The sequence below is a fragment of the Canis lupus genome, chromosome 1 (genome assembly GCF_011100685.1).
Source record: "Canis lupus familiaris isolate Mischka breed German Shepherd chromosome 1, alternate assembly UU_Cfam_GSD_1.0, whole genome shotgun sequence".
Classification (NCBI taxonomy): Eukaryota; Metazoa; Chordata; class Mammalia; order Carnivora; family Canidae; genus Canis; species Canis lupus.
The window spans coordinates 43,593,675-43,612,870 of NC_049222.1; the positions used below are offsets into that span (position 1 = coordinate 43,593,675).

At 38.5% G+C, this 19,196-nt stretch overlaps 1 protein-coding gene across 7 annotated transcripts in view; it reads right to left on the reverse strand.

Annotated features, from left to right (window-relative positions):
• RGS17 (regulator of G protein signaling 17) overlaps window positions 1-19,196 on the reverse strand; it is a 96,029-nt gene that overhangs the window by 23,130 nt on the left and 53,703 nt on the right. For 5 of the 7 annotated variants that reach the window (XR_005353690.1, XR_005353689.1, XM_038526365.1 and 2 more), the window contains exons 2-3: window positions 11,702-11,845; window positions 7,520-7,619 (exon numbers count right to left, since the gene is read on the reverse strand). Coding sequence is in view for 5 of the 7 variants with exons in the window: in XM_038526365.1 (XP_038382293.1) it covers window positions 7,520-7,619; window positions 11,702-11,795 (194 nt within the window). In the remaining 2 variants the exon portion in view is untranslated. Of the gene's footprint in view, window positions 1-7,519; window positions 7,624-11,701; window positions 11,846-19,196 lie in introns of those variants that run through there. The other 2 variants (XM_038526367.1, XM_038526366.1) reach the window with 2 other exon arrangements.

Here is a 19,196-nt window from a genome sequence, read left to right on the forward strand (position 1 = left end):
AATAATCAAACTCGAAGGGGATATGTTTAATCTCAGGAGGTGCACATAACTGCACCAATTTTTCCTTTTAGTATTTAGAAAATGTTCTGGATAGCCCCCAGCCCCGAGTCATTTAATTCAGAATACTTAAAAAAAAAAAAAAAAAAAGGCAGGCATAATCCTATTAACATTATATTTACCCTTTACCCTTTCCTTTTTTTTTTTAAGATTTTATTTATTCATGAGAGACACAGAGATGGAGGCAGAGACATAGGCAGAGGGAGAAGCAGGCTCTCTGCGGGGAGCCCAATGCAGGGCTCCCAGGACCCTGGGATCAGGACTTAAGCCAAAGGCTGATGCTCAACCATTGAGCCACCCAGGTGCCCCTATTGTTACTCTTTCCAGTAAGTTGATTGAAACTCTATTGTCTCTTGCTGGGGTAGTATGGAACTTAAGTCACATGTTCTTAAGATAAATTAATTTGGCAAGGTTTCTATCTAGCAACAGACAAGAAATTTTTATTGGCAATTCTTGAAAAGAGCCATTGTGAGAATAGATTTCCAAACGATTTTCATTCCAGTTTGGGTTATATGTAAGTAATTATGTCTTTTTTTGATGCATGGAAGCTGAAGACAAATTTCTTTATTCATCCTTTCTCTCTTTGCTAATAATCCCTCTATACATGCTTGTGTTTAAAAAGATGGGTTTCAAAAATTCCCTTTTTCCATTAGTATTGCATTTTTATTTCAAACTCCACATCATGTATTTTAGGTTCATTGACACATCAATTTTATTTAGGATGCCAACTGCTGACAAGTTATTACATAGTTAAAATCTGGATCCATTATGTAAAGCTTATTTTTAGTTAAATAACCGAAGTTTTTTATTTGGCACAAACAAGGTTTCTTTTTTATTTTTTTATTTTTTTAAATTATTTTTTATTTTTTTTTATTTTTTATTTATTTTATTTTTTTTTATTTTTTAACGAACAAGGTTTCTTCCCCCCACCCCTTAAAATTAAAGAAGTACAGGACTGAATATTTAGATGTACTTTATATAATACATGCCCATCATCAGAATCTATTTCAGTTCTCAGGTTGATTGAAATCCTATTTTAAGCTCTAATCTTTTAACCCACTGTAATTTTTCCTGTAAGCCATAATTAAGTTAGTTGATGCTTTTGTGGGAAAGCAAATATCTTGGATGTGAAAAGGCCAAATGGACTTCTATTTGGTTAGTAGACACTGTGTTTAAAATGGCATGTAGTAGTCTAAGTCTTTAAATGCATCAGTTAAGTTGGAGTTTAGTGCCTGGTTTTAGGTAACTTGTGTGCCTGTCATCCAAAGCAGAGTGAAAGAGAATTCTAGCGGTTGATACTCAGAAAAGCATCTGACAGCTGGCAGAGTCACGTCTCCATCCCTCCATGCATTCCTTGCCTGCTTTGTTCTAGTTACTATGTGTGTGAATATGTATGGGATGAAGGAGGAAGCTTCCTTGAGAACAAAGATGACTGAAAGCAATAATCCTGATCTGTGGGGAAATTCAGGCCCAGGATACAAGGAACATATAGCCCTCTGGGAATCCTATGGCTGTGTGTCACATGCTCTAGGAATGCTGAGTTGTACCTGTCCTGGTGAATGTATCGGCTGGGGAGAAAGGGCCAGGGATAGAGAATGCAGGAACAGGCTCTGTTACCTTCACTGATAACATGTGACTAGAACACGCTAAGCACACAGTGGTCAAACCCTACAAAATCTAGTAATTTCTTCTCAGCTTGAGACTTGTGGGGGGATAGGGACAGGGCAGAAGTAATACCTATCAGTAAAAATGACTCAGGAGCACCTGGGTGGCTTAGCAGTTGAGCATCTGCCTTTGGCTCAGGGTGTGATCCCGGGGTCCTGAGATTGAGTCCCCCATCAGGCTTCCTGTGAGGAATCTGCTTCTCCCTCTGCCTATGTCTCTGCCTGCCTCTCTCTCTCTCTCTCTCTCTCTCTCTCTCATGAATGAATAAGTAAAATCTTTTTTTTTTTTTTTTTTTTATGATAGTCACAGAGAGAGAGAGAGAGAGAGAAGCAGAGACACAGGCAGATGGAGAAGCAGGCTCCATGCACCGGGAGCCCGACGTGGGATTCAATCCCGGGTCTCCAGGATCGCGCCCTGGGCCAAAGACAGGCGCCAAACCAGGGATCCCGAATAAGTAAAATCTTAAAAAAATAAATAAAGGATTATTTAGGAGACCCCTAGACCATACTGAAACCTACACTCACTGACTTATGTATGTTATTAATTACATCTTACAGATGAGGAAACTGAAGCTCAGAAAGATGAAGTCACTGGCCAAACGTTTCACAGTTGTATGTCATAGAACAAGGACACATTCAGGCCTTGTTCCAGCATTGCTGTTTCTTCCCTTCCCTGTGCTACCTCTTGTAAGTAGGCTTCAGATGAGGAAGATGTGTTAAAATTTGTATAGTCTTTAAATGGGGCAAAATGACATCTGTTTAGAATAAAACACGTGGAATCATTATTCTATTATTTATGGAATTAGTTGATTAAAATGGTCCTGTATTTTTAAATAATCTATGTTGCTTTATAGAAAAATTAGCAAGGGCAGAAATTTGCTTTCTACTTAGGAACCCACAGTCCCAGATGAACACTGATACATAGTATATTGACATCTGATACAAAGATACAAAATTTATAGCCTTGGAAATTACAATATTTCTACAACCCAATTAAGCAGACTTATATACTAAACTTCATATATAGAAGAAGTGGATTTTATTGTTGTATCTGACAAGGAACAGGTAATTCCCAAGTGAAGTCCTAAAATAGGCTTATTTTAATATATTGGTCTGTTGTGCCTAGACCATGAAAAAACTGAGCCAGGCCTAAAAGAAATAATAAAGTTTTAATGAGGGGGGGGAATAAAGAATTAATACTTATTTCAATCAGATGTAACTACTACAACATTTTGTAGATTGGGTAGGGGTAGCAAAAATGTCATATGCTTGGTTTTATTATTGACTTGGGGAGGCTAGAGGGGAAGTTCTTAAATATTATCCAGAGAGTTAATGAATTTGACCTGGATATGAAAGAGCTGAATTTAATGTTTTAGAAAGTGAATAATTTTGCTTTAAGTCAAGAAGGGAGTTCCTGCTTTCCTCAGATTGAACCTCCACCTGAGATCAGCGTACCTCACAGCCTTTGAAGAGGGGTGCACTCATGGTTTCCTCCGTCAGCAGTTCTCTCTCTAAATTCTACCTCCTTGTGCACTTTTTTTAAAAAAGATTTATTTATTTACTTTGATGGGAGGGGCAGAGGGAGAGGGAATCCCAAGCAGACTCTGCACTGAGCATGGAGCCTGATGTGGGGCTTGATCTCATGACCCTGAGACCACAACCTGAGCTGAAACCAAGAGTCAGATGCCCAACCCACTGTGCTACTCAGGTGCCCCCTCTTTGTGCACTTTGAAGAGAAGCTTGATTCTCACAGAGCTCAACTGAGAAGCTTCCAGCTGGGCAGGTGACAAGACATTCTATGATTCTCATCATGCTAGGCCTCCCTGGTGTACTAGGTACTGGCACCATCAGTCATTGCCTTCTTTTGTGTTACCCTCAGATTGTCCCTTCTCGGCATTCCATGTATGCAGCACTTCCACTGCTTTCTCTTTCAAGGTTGGAATTTCCTGAGGTGTCCATCCTTAGCTCACATCATCATTCCACAGCTAACTCCTGGGTGCCTTAAGCAGAGCAAGTCCAGCTCACCACCTGTCCTGCCCTATACAACCCTCCAACTCCAGCGTCCTCCCATGTGATGGGGCCACCAGCCCAGCCATCAGCCCAGCCACAGGGGCAAGCAATGTAGAGTTATACTCCCCTCCCCTTTCTCTAGTGCAAACTGTTGGTAGCAGAGCCAATGTCTCTTGAATTGATCACCTCTCCATTCCTTTTATCATCTTTTTATTTGGGACCCCAACGTCTCTCACAAAAGCTGTTAGAAAATCTCCTGATACTCCCCTTGTTTTTTGTCTTGTCCTCTCACATACTTTCCACTGCCTCCAGAAGGATATACTTAAAACAGACAATGGACTTTGTCTCCTTCTTTGCTTAATACTTTTCAGTCACTTCTATCCAAAACAGTATGAAGTCCTGACTCCTTAATAGGGCACTAAAGGTATTTATTGCTTGTCAACTACCTATCTCTTCAACCTTCTATTTTGTTCTATTTTGACTTTATATCCTAGTAATAGTAAAGAGATTTTAGTGCTCTTTCCCAGAACCCCTGCCCCTCTCTACTACTAATTACAACTAGTGCTACCAGTATCCTACTACTATCAGTGCTAACATACACACATGCAGGAGTCCGAAGGAGAATGAAGGAAGATGATGCATAAGAAATCTGGTGCTGCCTAATCAGCATCACTTGCCACATAATTATACAAAGGCCTCAGAGATATGCTTGTTATTTTTTTTTTTAAGATTTTATTTATTTATTCATGATAGTCACACAGAGAGAGACAGAGAGGCAGAGACACAGGCAGAGGGAGAAGCAGGCTCCATGTAGGGAGCCCGACGTGGGATTCGATCCCGGGTCTCCAGGATCGCGCCCTGAGCCAAAGGCAGGTGCCAAACCGCTGCGCCACCCAGGGATCCCTGCTTGTTATTTTTTAAAATGTTTTTTTGTGACACAAATTTTCATATTTTATAAAGCAGACTCAAATAGAAAATCCAAATTCAGTCATTCATTTAACGCCTTAGTATTAAACATCTACTATGTGCCAAATAATATGTTATGTCAATTTATTTTACTTTAAAGTAACTTTAGTATATGTTTACAGAAATGTTCAGTACCAATTGACCACTATGAACTTTTATGAATTCAACTATTAAATCCACATAGTAAATTTTAAAGGTATTAACCCCAAAAAACAAAAACAGATGTTAAACAGGAGAATCACTAGTATGAAAACCAGTAGGGTGAGGTGGGCAGTCAAACTGGCCCTTCATGTGTTCAGCTTTGTTCAGGGCAGAGGGAGGCATGGCGATGGGTATGAACAGCACCAGCCCAATGCCAAGGTCATCTTAAACATCTGCCACATCCTGGCCCATCCAGACCCAGGTGGCCCTCACCACATTACCACATACCGTGAGTCAGCAGATTAGAGAGCTGCTCGTGATCCTGACCCAGAAGTGACTTCAAGTCAACTGGGGCACCTGGGCCAATTCACATGCCTGTGCAGGGCCCTGTTCTAGAGTGTACTTCCAACCACTATACCTACAGTATATTTTGTATCAGCCTCTGGGCTTCTTTGCTAGAGCGAGGCTCCTCTCTCTCCCACTGTGAGGATACTCCTCATTTCTTTGGAACTCCCATTCCACGTCAAACATGCTTCTGTGTTCTCAGCCTTCTGTAGCCCATGTTCCTGCTCTGGCCCCTACCTGGCACCCAGCTCTCTGTTGGCAGTGCCTCTCTCAGGCAGCTCCTCCCACAATCCCCTCAGGGCAAGGTGGGGGCTGGCATTCCTCTTCCACATTCTGTGAGGCTTAGGGCATCTGACTTTCCCCTTTTCTTCTTCTCCATATCCTCTTATAGCTTTGTGATTCCTTACCAGGTTCCTCATACCAGACTCTCTTTCTGACTCTCCACTCAGGGGAATCATACCCTCGGTATCCCCAGCAGCCAGCAGGACACTTTCATGGTTTCCTCACCAAACCAGCTGGCTGTGAGCTACCTTTCCTTCTAAGCTGCCCCTTGCCTCCTTCTGACTTGAATTAATTTAATTTTCTTTTTCCAGCCCTTCTCTGGCTCACTCTTTCTATTTTTCTAAATGAGACTGGGCATAACATTTTCATACATTATTCTGTTTTATACACATACATCTTTCCATTGATGATCTAAACACTGCCACGTGATACTCAAAAACCTTCACAGTAAACACAGAGTCAAAAAGAGTATCAATGGCATGCCTTCAATGGAAAAGGATCAAGGCATTCTAATTCTTGCAGTTTCCAATAGATAGCACTCTGGTCATACATAACACAGACTTGGCAGAGACAGTTTGAATACCAAGCTTTCTAGAGGGTGACCGCTCTGGATTCAACGGCTTATTGAGAATTTATTCTCTGTCTATGTAGAGGCAGGGAAAATATAGTGAAAGCCAATGAAGTACAACTATATCAGGCAATAGTAGGCATTCAATAAATTCAATAAATTGTAAAGAAGGTCCATGGTCCTAATGTCCACTTTTTGATTTTGTGGATATGGTGTGGGAAACTAGGGTTTGTTTTAGTAGATGGCTTTTGATTGTGCGAGTTTTAGGTTTATGCAAGTCACAGAAACTTTTGAGGAAATTCACCTATGCCATGGTGAGATGAGTTTCAAAACTGTAGAACTGTTTGTAAGTGATACTTATGATGATGGAGTACTTCGGCAGCCTAAGGCACATAACTTACGCTCCCATGTGAGATGAATCAGGTCTCTGAGTAGGACAGGTACAGTGTTTATCACTGTAGCCTCAGATGAAATGATTCACCTTGCATGTGTTAGCAGATTTATTTCCAGGGGATGGTTTCCTCACCATGGAGCAGATGCGTATTTTGTTTTTTCTTTTGAAAAATAATCTTTGGCTTTTGAAGCATGTATTGTATTATTTTCATGGCACACAGCTAAAATGTGACAGCATCAGAGGATAAAATAGGACATGATTTTTGCCCTGTTTTGAATTCAGAAACTGGGGTACTTGTTAAGAATAGAGGGAGGGGCAGCCAAAAGCATGTTTATGAAGTGTTTAATGTTTACTTAGATCTATCCCATGGTCTAGGAATTCTGCGAAGTCATGTATCTAAAAGGGAGAGAATGAATTTTAGCTTTCCACAGGGCTAATTTCAGTTGTGGTGGGACAACTTCTCCTGAGGAGAATGAAGAATATCCAATGCAGTGGGCCAAATCTTGTTAACAGTGGTGTATGAGACTATTAATTCAATCTGAAAACTAAGAAGCTTTGGAAATGGTTCATATCAAACCTGGAAATGAAAAGTTTGGAAGTGTCATCTTCAAGTGGACAGAACAATGGACTGGATATTAAGAGACTTGCATTTTAGTTTCACTTCTGTCACTAATGAGCTTCTTGAAGGTAGGCAAGCTTCAGTTTCCTTATTTGGAACATCAGACACAGCATTTTCCAGACATCATTTTCTAACAAGGCCATTTTTTCTTCCAGCCAAAAGCATGGCGTGCCTGAGTAGTGCAGTCGGTTAAGTGTCCAACTTTTGGGTTTGGCTCAGGTAGTGATCTCAGGGTCGTGAGATCCAGCCCCGTGTTGGGCTCCATGTGGAGTCTGCTTAAGACAGTCTCTCCCTCTCCCTCTGCTCTTCCCCTACCCTCTCTCTCAAATAATCTTTAAAAAAAAAAAAAAAAAAGCTTATACCTAAGTCTAATATGTAAAATAGCTAGACAGAGCCATTCCTTTGGAAACTAGAAGCAGAGAGCCCAGGGCTGCAGATCCCAGCCCCAGACCCCCCTGGAGTCATCCCCTCACCTCCACCACACGGCATAAGAAGTCAATAGGACCATTCTGGAGAGATGAGAGCTGATGTCTCTTGAGTTCTGATTTTTCATGGTTGACCATGGAAATCTGTCTTGCTTGATAGGACACAACCAGGAAAACAAGAAATCAAAAAAGGGATGGATTAGCACCTAAAGATTTCTTTGAAAAACATTTTAACATAACCTCTGATGTTAGGAGAGAGCTCATGGGACAATTTGGAAATAGACATAAATTTTGAAGGCTCTACTTTCCATTTCCTTCTTGAGGCACTTTGCTTTCAGGAGCCCACAGCAGTTTCTACTTTGAGATGGCACACAGTGTGCCATCTACAGTGCATTGTGTGGCAGGGGCCTCACTGCCCTCTACTGTCCTAGAGATGGCAGTTTGGTGGAGAGCCCACAACTTTCAAAGACTTCTTTCTCATCAAGAAAAGGGAAGAGGGTTAATTACCTCTGTATGAATCCAGACATAAAAGGAATATTAAGTTTTCATAGTGGCAGCCTTGAACTTTTAGACAAGTGGTCTTGACAAAATCCTCTTTCCTTCTGGTCAGTACTAAGCATAGTCCCACATATAGAAGGACTTGTAAGTTTATACAGGGTTTATATTGTGGCCAAAACTCAGACCTCCGTGATTCATTCATGTTACAACAACTAACATGCTCTAAACCACATTCCCTTGTTTTCTCCCCTTGAAATGTAAGGCTGTGGGGAGAAAAGAGAAGTAGACTGATCTGAAGACAGAAGTGTTTCCTTGAAAGGAACAGAGAACAGATTGGCTTAACAAGTCATTACAGATTAAGTCTCAGCTTTTTAGACTTTGGAAGGAAACCGTGGAAATATTCAGCAGTTTTGTACTTAATCTCTATATCATCCCCCACCCCCAAAAGCACAGTGGTCATTTTATTACGACACAGTTAAGTTTAAATATGGGAGAGGAGCTGATGCTGAACTATGAAAGATAAATGCAAATTTGAGGGAAACACTATGATGTTGAAAAGATCCATAACATTGAAGGCCAGGGTGAGGTTTTGTATTTATTACTCGATATAGAAATTTACTTTCCTAGCATTTTATTTCCTTAAAAGGAGGAGAAATCAGCTACGTGACAACTGCTCCTTTTTACAAATGATAGTTACTTCCTATTTTGATTTCTAACTTTATTTTGGTCCCTAAGTTTAACATTTTTTAGTGTTTCTTTCTATTCTGCTCCTCTGACCTAGCCTGGAAAATTTGAAGAACATTTATTTCTTTTGTTTTCCCACTCTAATAAGGCTTTAAATATTTTTTCTTAAACCCAAAATAGAAAAATGATATTTTCAAAATGCATTTATTAAGGAGATTCTCATTTGCAATGAGATAACACTGTCACAATTAGAATCCATAGTTCAAGACGATTTTATTCTCATTTTTTTCAAGTTGTTTACATTAGAAATTACCTCTGATTTATCATATATGGAAGAGTTTATACATTTATAGACTGTGTGCTTTATGGCTTAGACTCAGGCACCCATGACTCATTGCTAAAAAACACAGTTCTCGACAAGGACACTTAAGTCTAGAACTCAGAGCCCTCATCCAGTGCACCAAATGTTTTAAGCTCAAATAGGCATCAACTCAGAGGTGTGGAGAGTTCATGCAGCTTCCAAAAGCTGTTTTGTTTTCCATCCATAGTCCGTTTTCTGTGACAATCTCATGCTCATGAGCTCATACTGAATGTTTTGTTAGTGTGTTCTTTAAGATTAATAAAAGCAAGTCTCACTAAATATATGCAGGAGAGGGAAAAAAAAGGAAATGTCGCCAAATAGGTGTTTGACAAGCAAATGAATATAGCGCAACACAACTTCCATACTCCTTATCTGTTTTGATGTTATAATCCTGAAGCAATTCAGAAATAAATTTTGGCAGGTAAATAAAATCATATACTGATTCCTGGAACATAGCCATAGTACAAATGAGAAATAGAAACATAATCTCCAACACTATGTAACAATATATTTGGGATGTCTCTTATAGAATCTAAAATAAACTAGCTTTCCTTTTGAAGATTAGTTTTTATATTATATTCATAAGTAGATCTTTAAAAAATACATATACATTATTTCAAGCGAGCTCCTCTTTAAGGAGATTTTATTTTCTCCAATATGAAGTGTTCTATCCAGTGAGCTAATTAATGCAAGAGAGAGAATGAGAGCGAAAGAAAGAGAGAGAGCACGAAGGCAGAGGTGGGAAGGTACAGAGGGAGAGAGAATCCCAAGCAGACTCCATACTGAGTGCAGAGCCTGATGCAGGGCTCAATCTCATGACCCTGAGATCATGACCTGAACCAAAACCAAGAGTAGGACGCTTAACTGACTGTGTCACCCAGGTGCCCCCAGTGAGCTATCTCTTAGATGCATACAATGTGTCAGGCACTGTTTTCAGCCTGTGTTTTATTTCATTTAATGTACAACAACCTGATGAAGTAGGGATTCTTATGACTGTAATTTGATATATGAGGAATTTGAGGACATTAAAATAACCTGTTGAAAGTCAAACAGATAGCGAGCATGAGTCAGGCAGTCTGACTTCCAAACCACCATATTAAGGCATTACGCTTTACTTCATGGATTCAGACCAAAGTTAAATGATCTCTTTAGGAGTGATAAAGGAAAAAATATTCACAATTTTATTGAAATATTTCCTTCTTCTAAAACTCTATTTCCTCCACCTGAAATAGTGAAGGCTTAAAAATGAAAGAAAAGGAGTCACTTATGACTTTCCTTAACAAAGAATCATCATCTGGGAAGCAGTTTTGATATTTATAAAAACTAAACCTTCCAAGTTACTAAAATGTCTGATGGTTTTTTGGAAATGAAGGTTCCTAGAAGGGATAGAGCTTGTTCAACACCAACACTACCACTAAAGCGTAGCACGTTTCATCTATTTTGGCCACAGTGATAGAATATTATGCCACCAAATAATACCAATAACTGTAGAGATCATATACAAGAAGATGATTCAAGCCTTTGGGCCTTTCTTCAGAGTTTTGACATAAGTCAGGGAGATCCAGAAGACCACTAACTAATTCAGAAGATCCACTTGTGAATTGGATTTTTTTTTAAACCATTTTATTTATTTATTCATGAGAGACACAGAGAGAGAAGCAGAGACACAGGCAGAGGGAGAAGCAGGCTCCCTGCGGGGAGCTCAATGTAGGACTCGATCCCAGGACCCCGGGGTCACCGCCTGTGCCAAAAGCAGATGCTCAACCACTGAGCCACCCAGGCCCAGGAGGCCCAGAGGTGTCCCTGTGAATTGGATCTTAAAGGATCCCAAAACTTATGGTTCTACGGAAAATTTTCATTAAGTCCTGCATCCCTCTGGAGAATCTCATCCATATAAATCTTAGGACTGTGAGTCATTGATTTTCTTACTGGAAGGCACTTGGGGAATTTGGAACTGGAGCAGGTTTTCTGAGGTGCCTGCATCATGGACATTTAGTACTACACAGGACCTTGGGAATCAGCTTGTCTAACTTCATCATTTTGCCAATGAGGAAACCAAATAGCAGAGTTTAAAACTGTGTATGATGTTACAGAACGTGTCAGTGATAAAATCACAAAGGAAAGCATGTTTGCCAGCTGTAAGTTCAGAAACTAGTTGACTGACTTTATGCCCATCATAGCCCTGGCCTTTTAGATTTGTGGATATGGGTCTGTGGTACTTCTTTCTCTGTCCTTTTTCAGGTGTCTGTGGCTGAGAGTGCCACCCTGACTCACAGTTTTGTGGCTCTGTAACTGAATGATCAATATCCTGTGAAACAGCATATAACTAAAACACAACATTGAATGCGATGTACAGTACTGCTAGATATTATCTTAATGTCCCTGTACCTTCTGGAACCCTGGAGAATATTGTGTATGTTTAAATAAGTATATAACCATAATCTTATTTTTACCATCTCTTTAAGATGTGTGGATAGAGAAAAACAGGATATCAAATAAGTTTTCATTGTTTACCTTACTCTCAATTTAAATGTAGTTTCTGGGGAAATATTCTATTTCCAATGATGGTCTCCAATAATTCCTACTTGTGAAGGAGGAAAAGGAGATCCCAAGAATGAACATGCAAATTCACTGTAGTCAGCCCCCAGCTAGCTCAGGGGTGCTATCCTACAGAGAGTGCCACATACCAGGAGCAGCTGCAGCAACAGCACCAGCAGAAGCAACACGTGTTGTTGGGCCTCTGGTTTCCAGGCGCTTGGGACACAGCAGGTGTTCCTTCATTTTGTGACTGCTGTCTTTTTCGCATTTCAGCTACTTTCGTACCCAACTGGCTGAAAGAAGAGAGAAAACAAAAGGTATGAAAAAACTAAAAGAAAGATACATTGCTTAGGCTGAAGGGAACGTAATTTAATTGGGATGGGAGATAAATTAAGAGAAAGAAAAAAAAAACAAATAACTTTAGCAGTCAAATTAAAAATTCTCAAAAAAATTTTTTTTTTATGGGGTGATGGGTGGCTCAGTTGGTTGAGTATCTCCTTCAGCTCAGGTCATGATCCCAGGACCCAGGGATCTAGCCCTCATCCCTGCTAAGCAGGGAGCCTGCTTCACCGCCCCCCCCCCCCCGCCTGCCACTCCCCCAGCTTGTATGCTCTGTTGCTCGCTCTCGCGCGCACGCTCGCTCTCTCTCTCTGTCAAATAAATAAATAAAATCTTTAAAAATTTTAGGAGACTATCTTACAAACTTCAGGGACAAACTTCCACCACTATCTGCTACGTAAAATTATCATAACAACGTTGCCGTGCAGGAACGGCACGGGTAGCCGTGGGTAGCTACCCTGGGTAGCTCAGCAGTTGAGCACCTGCCTTTGGTTCAGGTAGTGATCCCTGGGTCCTGGGATCCAGTGCCCCATCGGGCTCCCCACGGGGAGCCTGCTTCTCCTTCTGCCTCTGCCTCTCTCTGTGTGTCTGTTATGAATAAATAATTAAATCTTAAAAAAAAACAAAAAACAAACCCCCCCCCAACATTGCCACATAATCAAAATCAGTTGGTAAGGTAAATAAGACAAGGTTGGAAGATTTATGTTTAACTTCTTTCTTTACTCAAGAATGATTTCATCCACTTTCCTTGGTGAACACTTTTAAATGACTGTAGCAGGGGTACATAACTTGTTTCTCCACTGGTGTTTACAGTCAGGTTCACTGAGTTTTACAAAGCAGGTTGCAAAGTTTCTAACTATGTAACATTGTGAGGAAGATCAAGTGTGTTTTGGTGTTCTCTTAGCTTCTTTCAAGGCACTGCATCTTCTTCTTGGTATGTTTGACTTTTCCCTCCAGGGGCTGGAGCCTGATCATATATTGGCAAAGTGCCTTTTTCTCTGTTACATGTCCCAGTCGCAAAGACAACACCTCCCTTCCCTCCACCACCTCAGATCTGTTTTCATTCAGTAGGGAAATGTGGAAAGATAAAAAGTCACCAAATCCAGGGAAATTACTTTGGTGGGATATACATATCATGGCAAATGAGAAAAATATTGAGGTACAGGATGTGCTGATACCTGTGACCTTACAAAGGTGGCCAAATGAGTTGTCACCTATTTTACCTGACCCATCCTGACCTAGGACTTTGTTGAGGATAAAAAAATAAAGCTTTATTTGAGTAAAAGAATATCAAATATAGCATGACTTAATAGAAAAAGAAATGAATTCTACTACATGATGTTTTTCATAAATATGCCATGTATGTAAATCACATACATACAATGTCATGTGTAACTGACAGCAATACTTATTAAAACCATAATGTACTTTGATTATTTTGGTATTGTGAGCTCATGCTTCAAAAATTATGTCTTCAAGCACTAATTTTTCTAAATTGGAGAATAAAATATGTATTAAAAACATTCTATGTTCATCATGTAAGGGATATAGTCAAAAAATTTTTCAGGGCACCTGGGTGGCTCAGCCGTTGAGCATCTGTCTTTGGCTCAGGGTGTGATCCCCAATCCCAGGACTGAGTCCCACATCAGGCTCCCTGTGGGGAGCCTGTCTCTCCCTCTGCCTATGTCTCTGCCTCTCTCTGTGTGTCTCTCATAAATAAATAAAATCTTTAAAAAATTTTTTTCATGGGCAAATGCTTGTATGTTCTTGTAGCATTTCTAGTTAAAAGGTTATCAGGTATAAAACCTACTTCAGTCAGAAGAAAACAAAGTCAGAGACAAATATCAAAGCACTGAAATTGATAAAGTATGATATTGAACTTAATGACTAGCTAAAGTAAGATCTCATGTTTCTCTGTTTACTAAGTCTAGGAATAAATTTAAGATGACATAAATTAGGGAAATAGAAGGGTTGTCCTTCCCTCCACTAACACTGTTTTTATATGCATCACAATGTCCCCAGATTGTTCAATCTAAGAGTCCTTTTATCAAAATCTCCAAGCCAATCAGTACCTGTGACACAGTGATCACTCCATCCTCTTTGAAATGCTTTCTTCTCCTGCCTTCCTGGGTACCACACTCACCAGTTTGCTTTCTAGACTGTGAGTCACATCACAGTCTATTTTGTTTTTTCCTTCATCTCTCCCATCTCATACTCTCTCCCTACAACTCTCCTCTGTCATTTTTTTTATGAACTCATTAGACTTTTACTGGACCTATCTATTGCCTGTTCAGAATCTCAAATTTAGAAGTCCAGTAAAAATGATTTTCCTGAATTCAGGATTCATAGATCCAACTACCTACCTGATGTCTCCCCTTGACTTTCTCAACTTGCCATCGCAGACACGTTTCAATCTGACGCTCTTTCTTCCTCCACCAACCTGTTCCTCCCACAATTCTTCCACTTTCAGAAAATGAAAAGCCTTACCTATTTACTCAGACCAAAGAAGAAAAAAACAAAAACGAAAACCTGTGGAATCATCCTGGACTCCTCTCTTTCATTCAGACCCTCACAGTAAATCGGTAAATGCAAGCCCTATTAACTGTTCCCTTCCACTCCCTTCTGTTTTTCACTACTCCTCATCTCATTCTACTACTCATTCACTACTTCTCTCTATTCCATGCCGTTCTTGTCTCAACACAGCAGCCAAAGTGCACAAGCATAAGTAGATGATTTCAGCAAAGATTCTTCCACCCAAATCCGCTCTAAATCTTCCAGAGGCTTCCCATCTTATTCGGAGTCAAAGCCAATGTCTGGTCCTTCATCATTCATTTCTCTGAATGCATCTCCTTTTCTCTCCTCCTCACTTACTCTGTTTAACCACAATGGCTTCCTTGCTTTTCCTCAACCATGCCTGGTACAATCATGTGTCAGGGCCTTTGCACTGACAAAGGCCTTACTCCTATGTTACATTCTCAGTGGAACCTTCCTTGCTACCTTATTTAAAAACACACCTCCCTTCTCAAGCGTGACCTATTCACCCTTGTCTAATCAACTAGAAAATAAGTTCCATGAAAGTAAAGAGTTTTGTTATTTTGTTCATTGTTGTAATAATGCCTGGTACATAGCAGATAACACAAAAATGTGTGTTGATTGGTGAATTTTATAAGCAATTTCATTAATGATAAGAAAAAGACAGTCAACTATCACACCTAACACTGAATATTATTAATTTCCTAGCCATTGCAATCAAATAAGAAAAAGTAAATAAGGATTGGAAAGGAAAACACAAATTTTAATATTTATAGTGATATGGTTGTCTACAAAGAAATTCCAAGAGATTCAATAAAGATATTAGAGATAGTTCAAGAAGGATACCAAGTCAAGCTTCAAAAATCAACATATTTCTAATATACTACCAAAAACTAATTAGAATATATCCAAGAAAGAAAGGCATCATTCAAATGAATTACAAAAAATGAAAAAGCAACTGACAATATTTCTAACACAAGTTGTTTGAGAACTTTATGAAAATATTACAAAACTTTATCAAAAAATATAGGATATACCTGGATAGAGAAAGTTATTTTCTCAAGTGAGGAAATGAAATATCTTCAAAATGTTAACTGTCCCATATTATCCCATAAATTCAATATGAGTGTAATAAAAATTCTAATTGAATCTCATAGAACTCAACAAAGGGATTCTAAAATTTACATGGAACTCTCATGAATAAATAAATAAATAAATAATCTTAAAAAAAGAAAAAATAAAATAAAATTTACATTGAAGAATAAAGGGCAGAAATTAACCAAGATATTTCTGAAAACAAGAACAAGGGGGATAGTTTATCAATGACATAAAATAATTTTGACAACATGTCATTGGCATGGGAATACATAAATAGATCAGTACTATGGAATTTGTATAGAGTTGAGACACAGAGTCAGGCACATATGCAATCATGCTTCAGTTAGAGGACGCCTCCGTTATCATTCAGAAAAAAAATTCAGTACATAGTGTTGATACATTAGATTTCTATATGATAATTACATCTCTTAAGTTATAACACATGCACACAAATAAACTTCAGATGAATTAGGGTTGGATGTTACAAACAATTACAAAACTCTGACAAGAAAATATAGAAAAATGCTTTTATAGTTTCAGGGTGGGAAAAGGATTTATGAGCCCAAGCCAGAAAGGAAAATATTATTTTTGATATAGTCTAGTTTATCAAAAACCTTTGAACAAATAAGGATCACATAAAGTGAAAAATAAGAACCAGACTAGAGGATACAAAGGATTATTACCTGTAAAATATAAGTAACACATCACAACTGAAAAATACAAATAACCTAATAGAAAAATGGGCAAAGGAGATGTGCAGGCAATTTACAGAGGAGGAAAATACAAATGCCCCAAATTAGATTAATATATACTCAGAACTAGTAATCAGGGAAATTCAAATAAAACAATTATTCCATAGCTAATTTCCCCACAGTTAAAAAGTCACAGGGCACCAATTTTGAGAGAGGATGTGGGTAAACAAAAAGCTCTCAAACAATCATTTTGAAGAATAATACTGGCTACATAACAAAGTAGCTAACAAATTCCACTCTCATGTTTATACATTGGAGAAGCTTTGACATATGTATATGAAGATATTAAATACAATATTTTTAATTCCTTAAATGGGACAATCTGTATTTTCATCCTTTCAAGAATGAATAAAAATGGGGATCTCGTTATAGGATGCTCTATAAAACAACACTTAAGATGAATAACTTAGATCTACAGGATTCAACAGGGAGATTGTAAAATAACATTGAATGGAAAAATAGCTGCAAAATATTTTTAAAAAAACAGCTTGTATTATTAATGTAATTTTGTAAGTATACAAAACAATACCTTTTATTTACTTCTGGATAATATATATAGTAAAGTAATAAAACATGAACTAGATCCATGACTACTGGGGTATAATGATGGAAATGTGATTGGAAAAGAAGGGATTTTTAACTTTATCTGATAATTTCTTTTACAAAGACCTGAAGCAATAACAAATTATTAATATTTGTTTAATTGGAGAACTGCACCCAGGAGTATTTGTTTTATTATCTTTTGTACTTTCTGTATTTAATTTTTTGTCTTGAGAAACACCCCGCACCCCCACCCCCCACACACATAAATACAATACAGCTTTTTACCAGACAGAGGTCCTTATCTATATCTTATCCCACCAGTTTGCAGGAAGATTTAATCACCTTCTTGAGAATTAAATACCTTCATTTTGTCACTGTTAAATACCCAATTTTGGAAAATTTATAGAGAAATGCCCTGTTGGGTGCAATGTCATGGTATAAAACGCTGAAGAGGAGTTCAAATAATTGTTAGATTTGTAGGACTTTTCAGTTTCCTAAGTCCTTTGGCTCATTAGGAAAAAATCACAGGCTAATGCCTTCTTTGTGCTTTTCTGAGGTAATTGTGTGTGTTGTGTCATAAGCATTTTCCTTCTGGCAAAAAAAAAAAAAAAATTACTACTCACTGATTTTTCCTCTGTAAGTACCCATACCATTTGGAGCAGGTTGCTTCTATTTCTCTGATTGATCTGTATGTATCCTGGAATATCAGCAGTTCCATATTTATATTCAGTATTATTATCAACTGTGTTTGGAGTCTAACTTTCTCCTGTGCTGCCTGGCATATAACTATATATAAGAAAAACAGTCTGTTGTCATATTTTGCTACATAGCTGCACTGTTCAAAGAATTATACACAAGGTGGGGAAGAAAAACTTTCTAGAGAGCTACTTAGTGACACACAGTGGGGAAGAAAAATTTTCTAGAGAGCTACTTAGTGACAGCACTCTCTCTGGGTGAATGGGCATAGGGAACAGCGGCCTATTCACATCCCGGAAACCTTACTTGCATCTACTTCCTGTGTGTCCTTCTAAACAATGGTGCTTAAGAAAAGTCACTGGAGTTTATCTGTAAATACAGAAGGGAAAATCTGTGTAACTGTTATAGTTTTCTTCTGTAGAGTTAATGGATTCTAATTTTAAGCAAAACAAATTTTTTTTAATGTCATAAAGGAAAAAAGAAAAAAAATTTTACAAAAGAGTGCATAACCAAGGGCTAAAACTCAAACACTTTCGATAATGTGGAGGCCAATTCTCTTTTCTTCCATTCAAACTCCCTAGGGAAATAGACTGTCAAGAAACTGTTTAATTTCACAGGATAAAGGAGAATGAGGTGGGGAAATTGGTTTCTCCCTTACAGAGAAGTACATACTTGTGCACGAAATTGGGACTTCATACTCTGAGCTGTGTGGCCCTGAAGGGCCCATGACCCAGGGACATAGCAAGGCTGGGAGCACGTGTAGTGAGTGGTCTCCCAGACTGCTCCTCTCATACTGGCCACCTTGGAAAACATTTCATTTAGTTTTTATAGTGAGGTGCTGGGAAAGCTGTTATGGAATAAAGATTAATCCTTAGCATTATCACTTCCCCCCCTCAAAGCTTAGGCAAATTTACTAGCGAGGTAAACCCATAAATCTGAGGTAGTGATGAGGGAGGTCTTTTTTGTTGTTGTTGGGCATTAGTTGTATCTTCCAAGAAGCAAGAAGGACATCTGATCTCATTTCTTTCTTTCTCTCTCTCTTTTTTTTAATCTCATTTCCACCTGGTCACAGTTTTACTCCACATTGCTTTTTTTCCCTTGTGCAGGATCACATACAATGATCAAAACCATCTTTACACAACAGAAGTAAAAATCAACAAGTGGGACTACCTCCAAATATATAAAAGCTTTTGCATGGCAACAGAAATAATCACCAAAATGAAAAGGCAACCTACAGAATGAGACAAAGTATTTGCAAACCATGTATCTCATAAAGGGGTTAATTTCCAAGATATATAAAGACCTCATGTAACTCAATAAAAAAATTAACAAAACAGTAAAAAAAAATGAGCAGAGAAACTGAATAGGCATTTTTCCAAAGATGACATTCAAATGTCCAGCACTTACATATAAAGATGCTCAACATTACTAGTTACCACGGAAACGCAAATCTAAACCACAAGGAGATATCACTTCATACCTGTTACATTGTCTATTAACAAAAAGTCAAAAAATAAGTATTGTTGAGGATGTGGAGAAAAGGGAAGTCATGCACTGTTGGTGGGAATACAAATTGATTTAGCCGCTATGGAAAACAGTATAGAGGTTCTTCAAAAAATTAAAACTAGAATTACCATCTGATCCAGCAATCCCACTTCTGGATATATGACCAAAGCAAATAAAA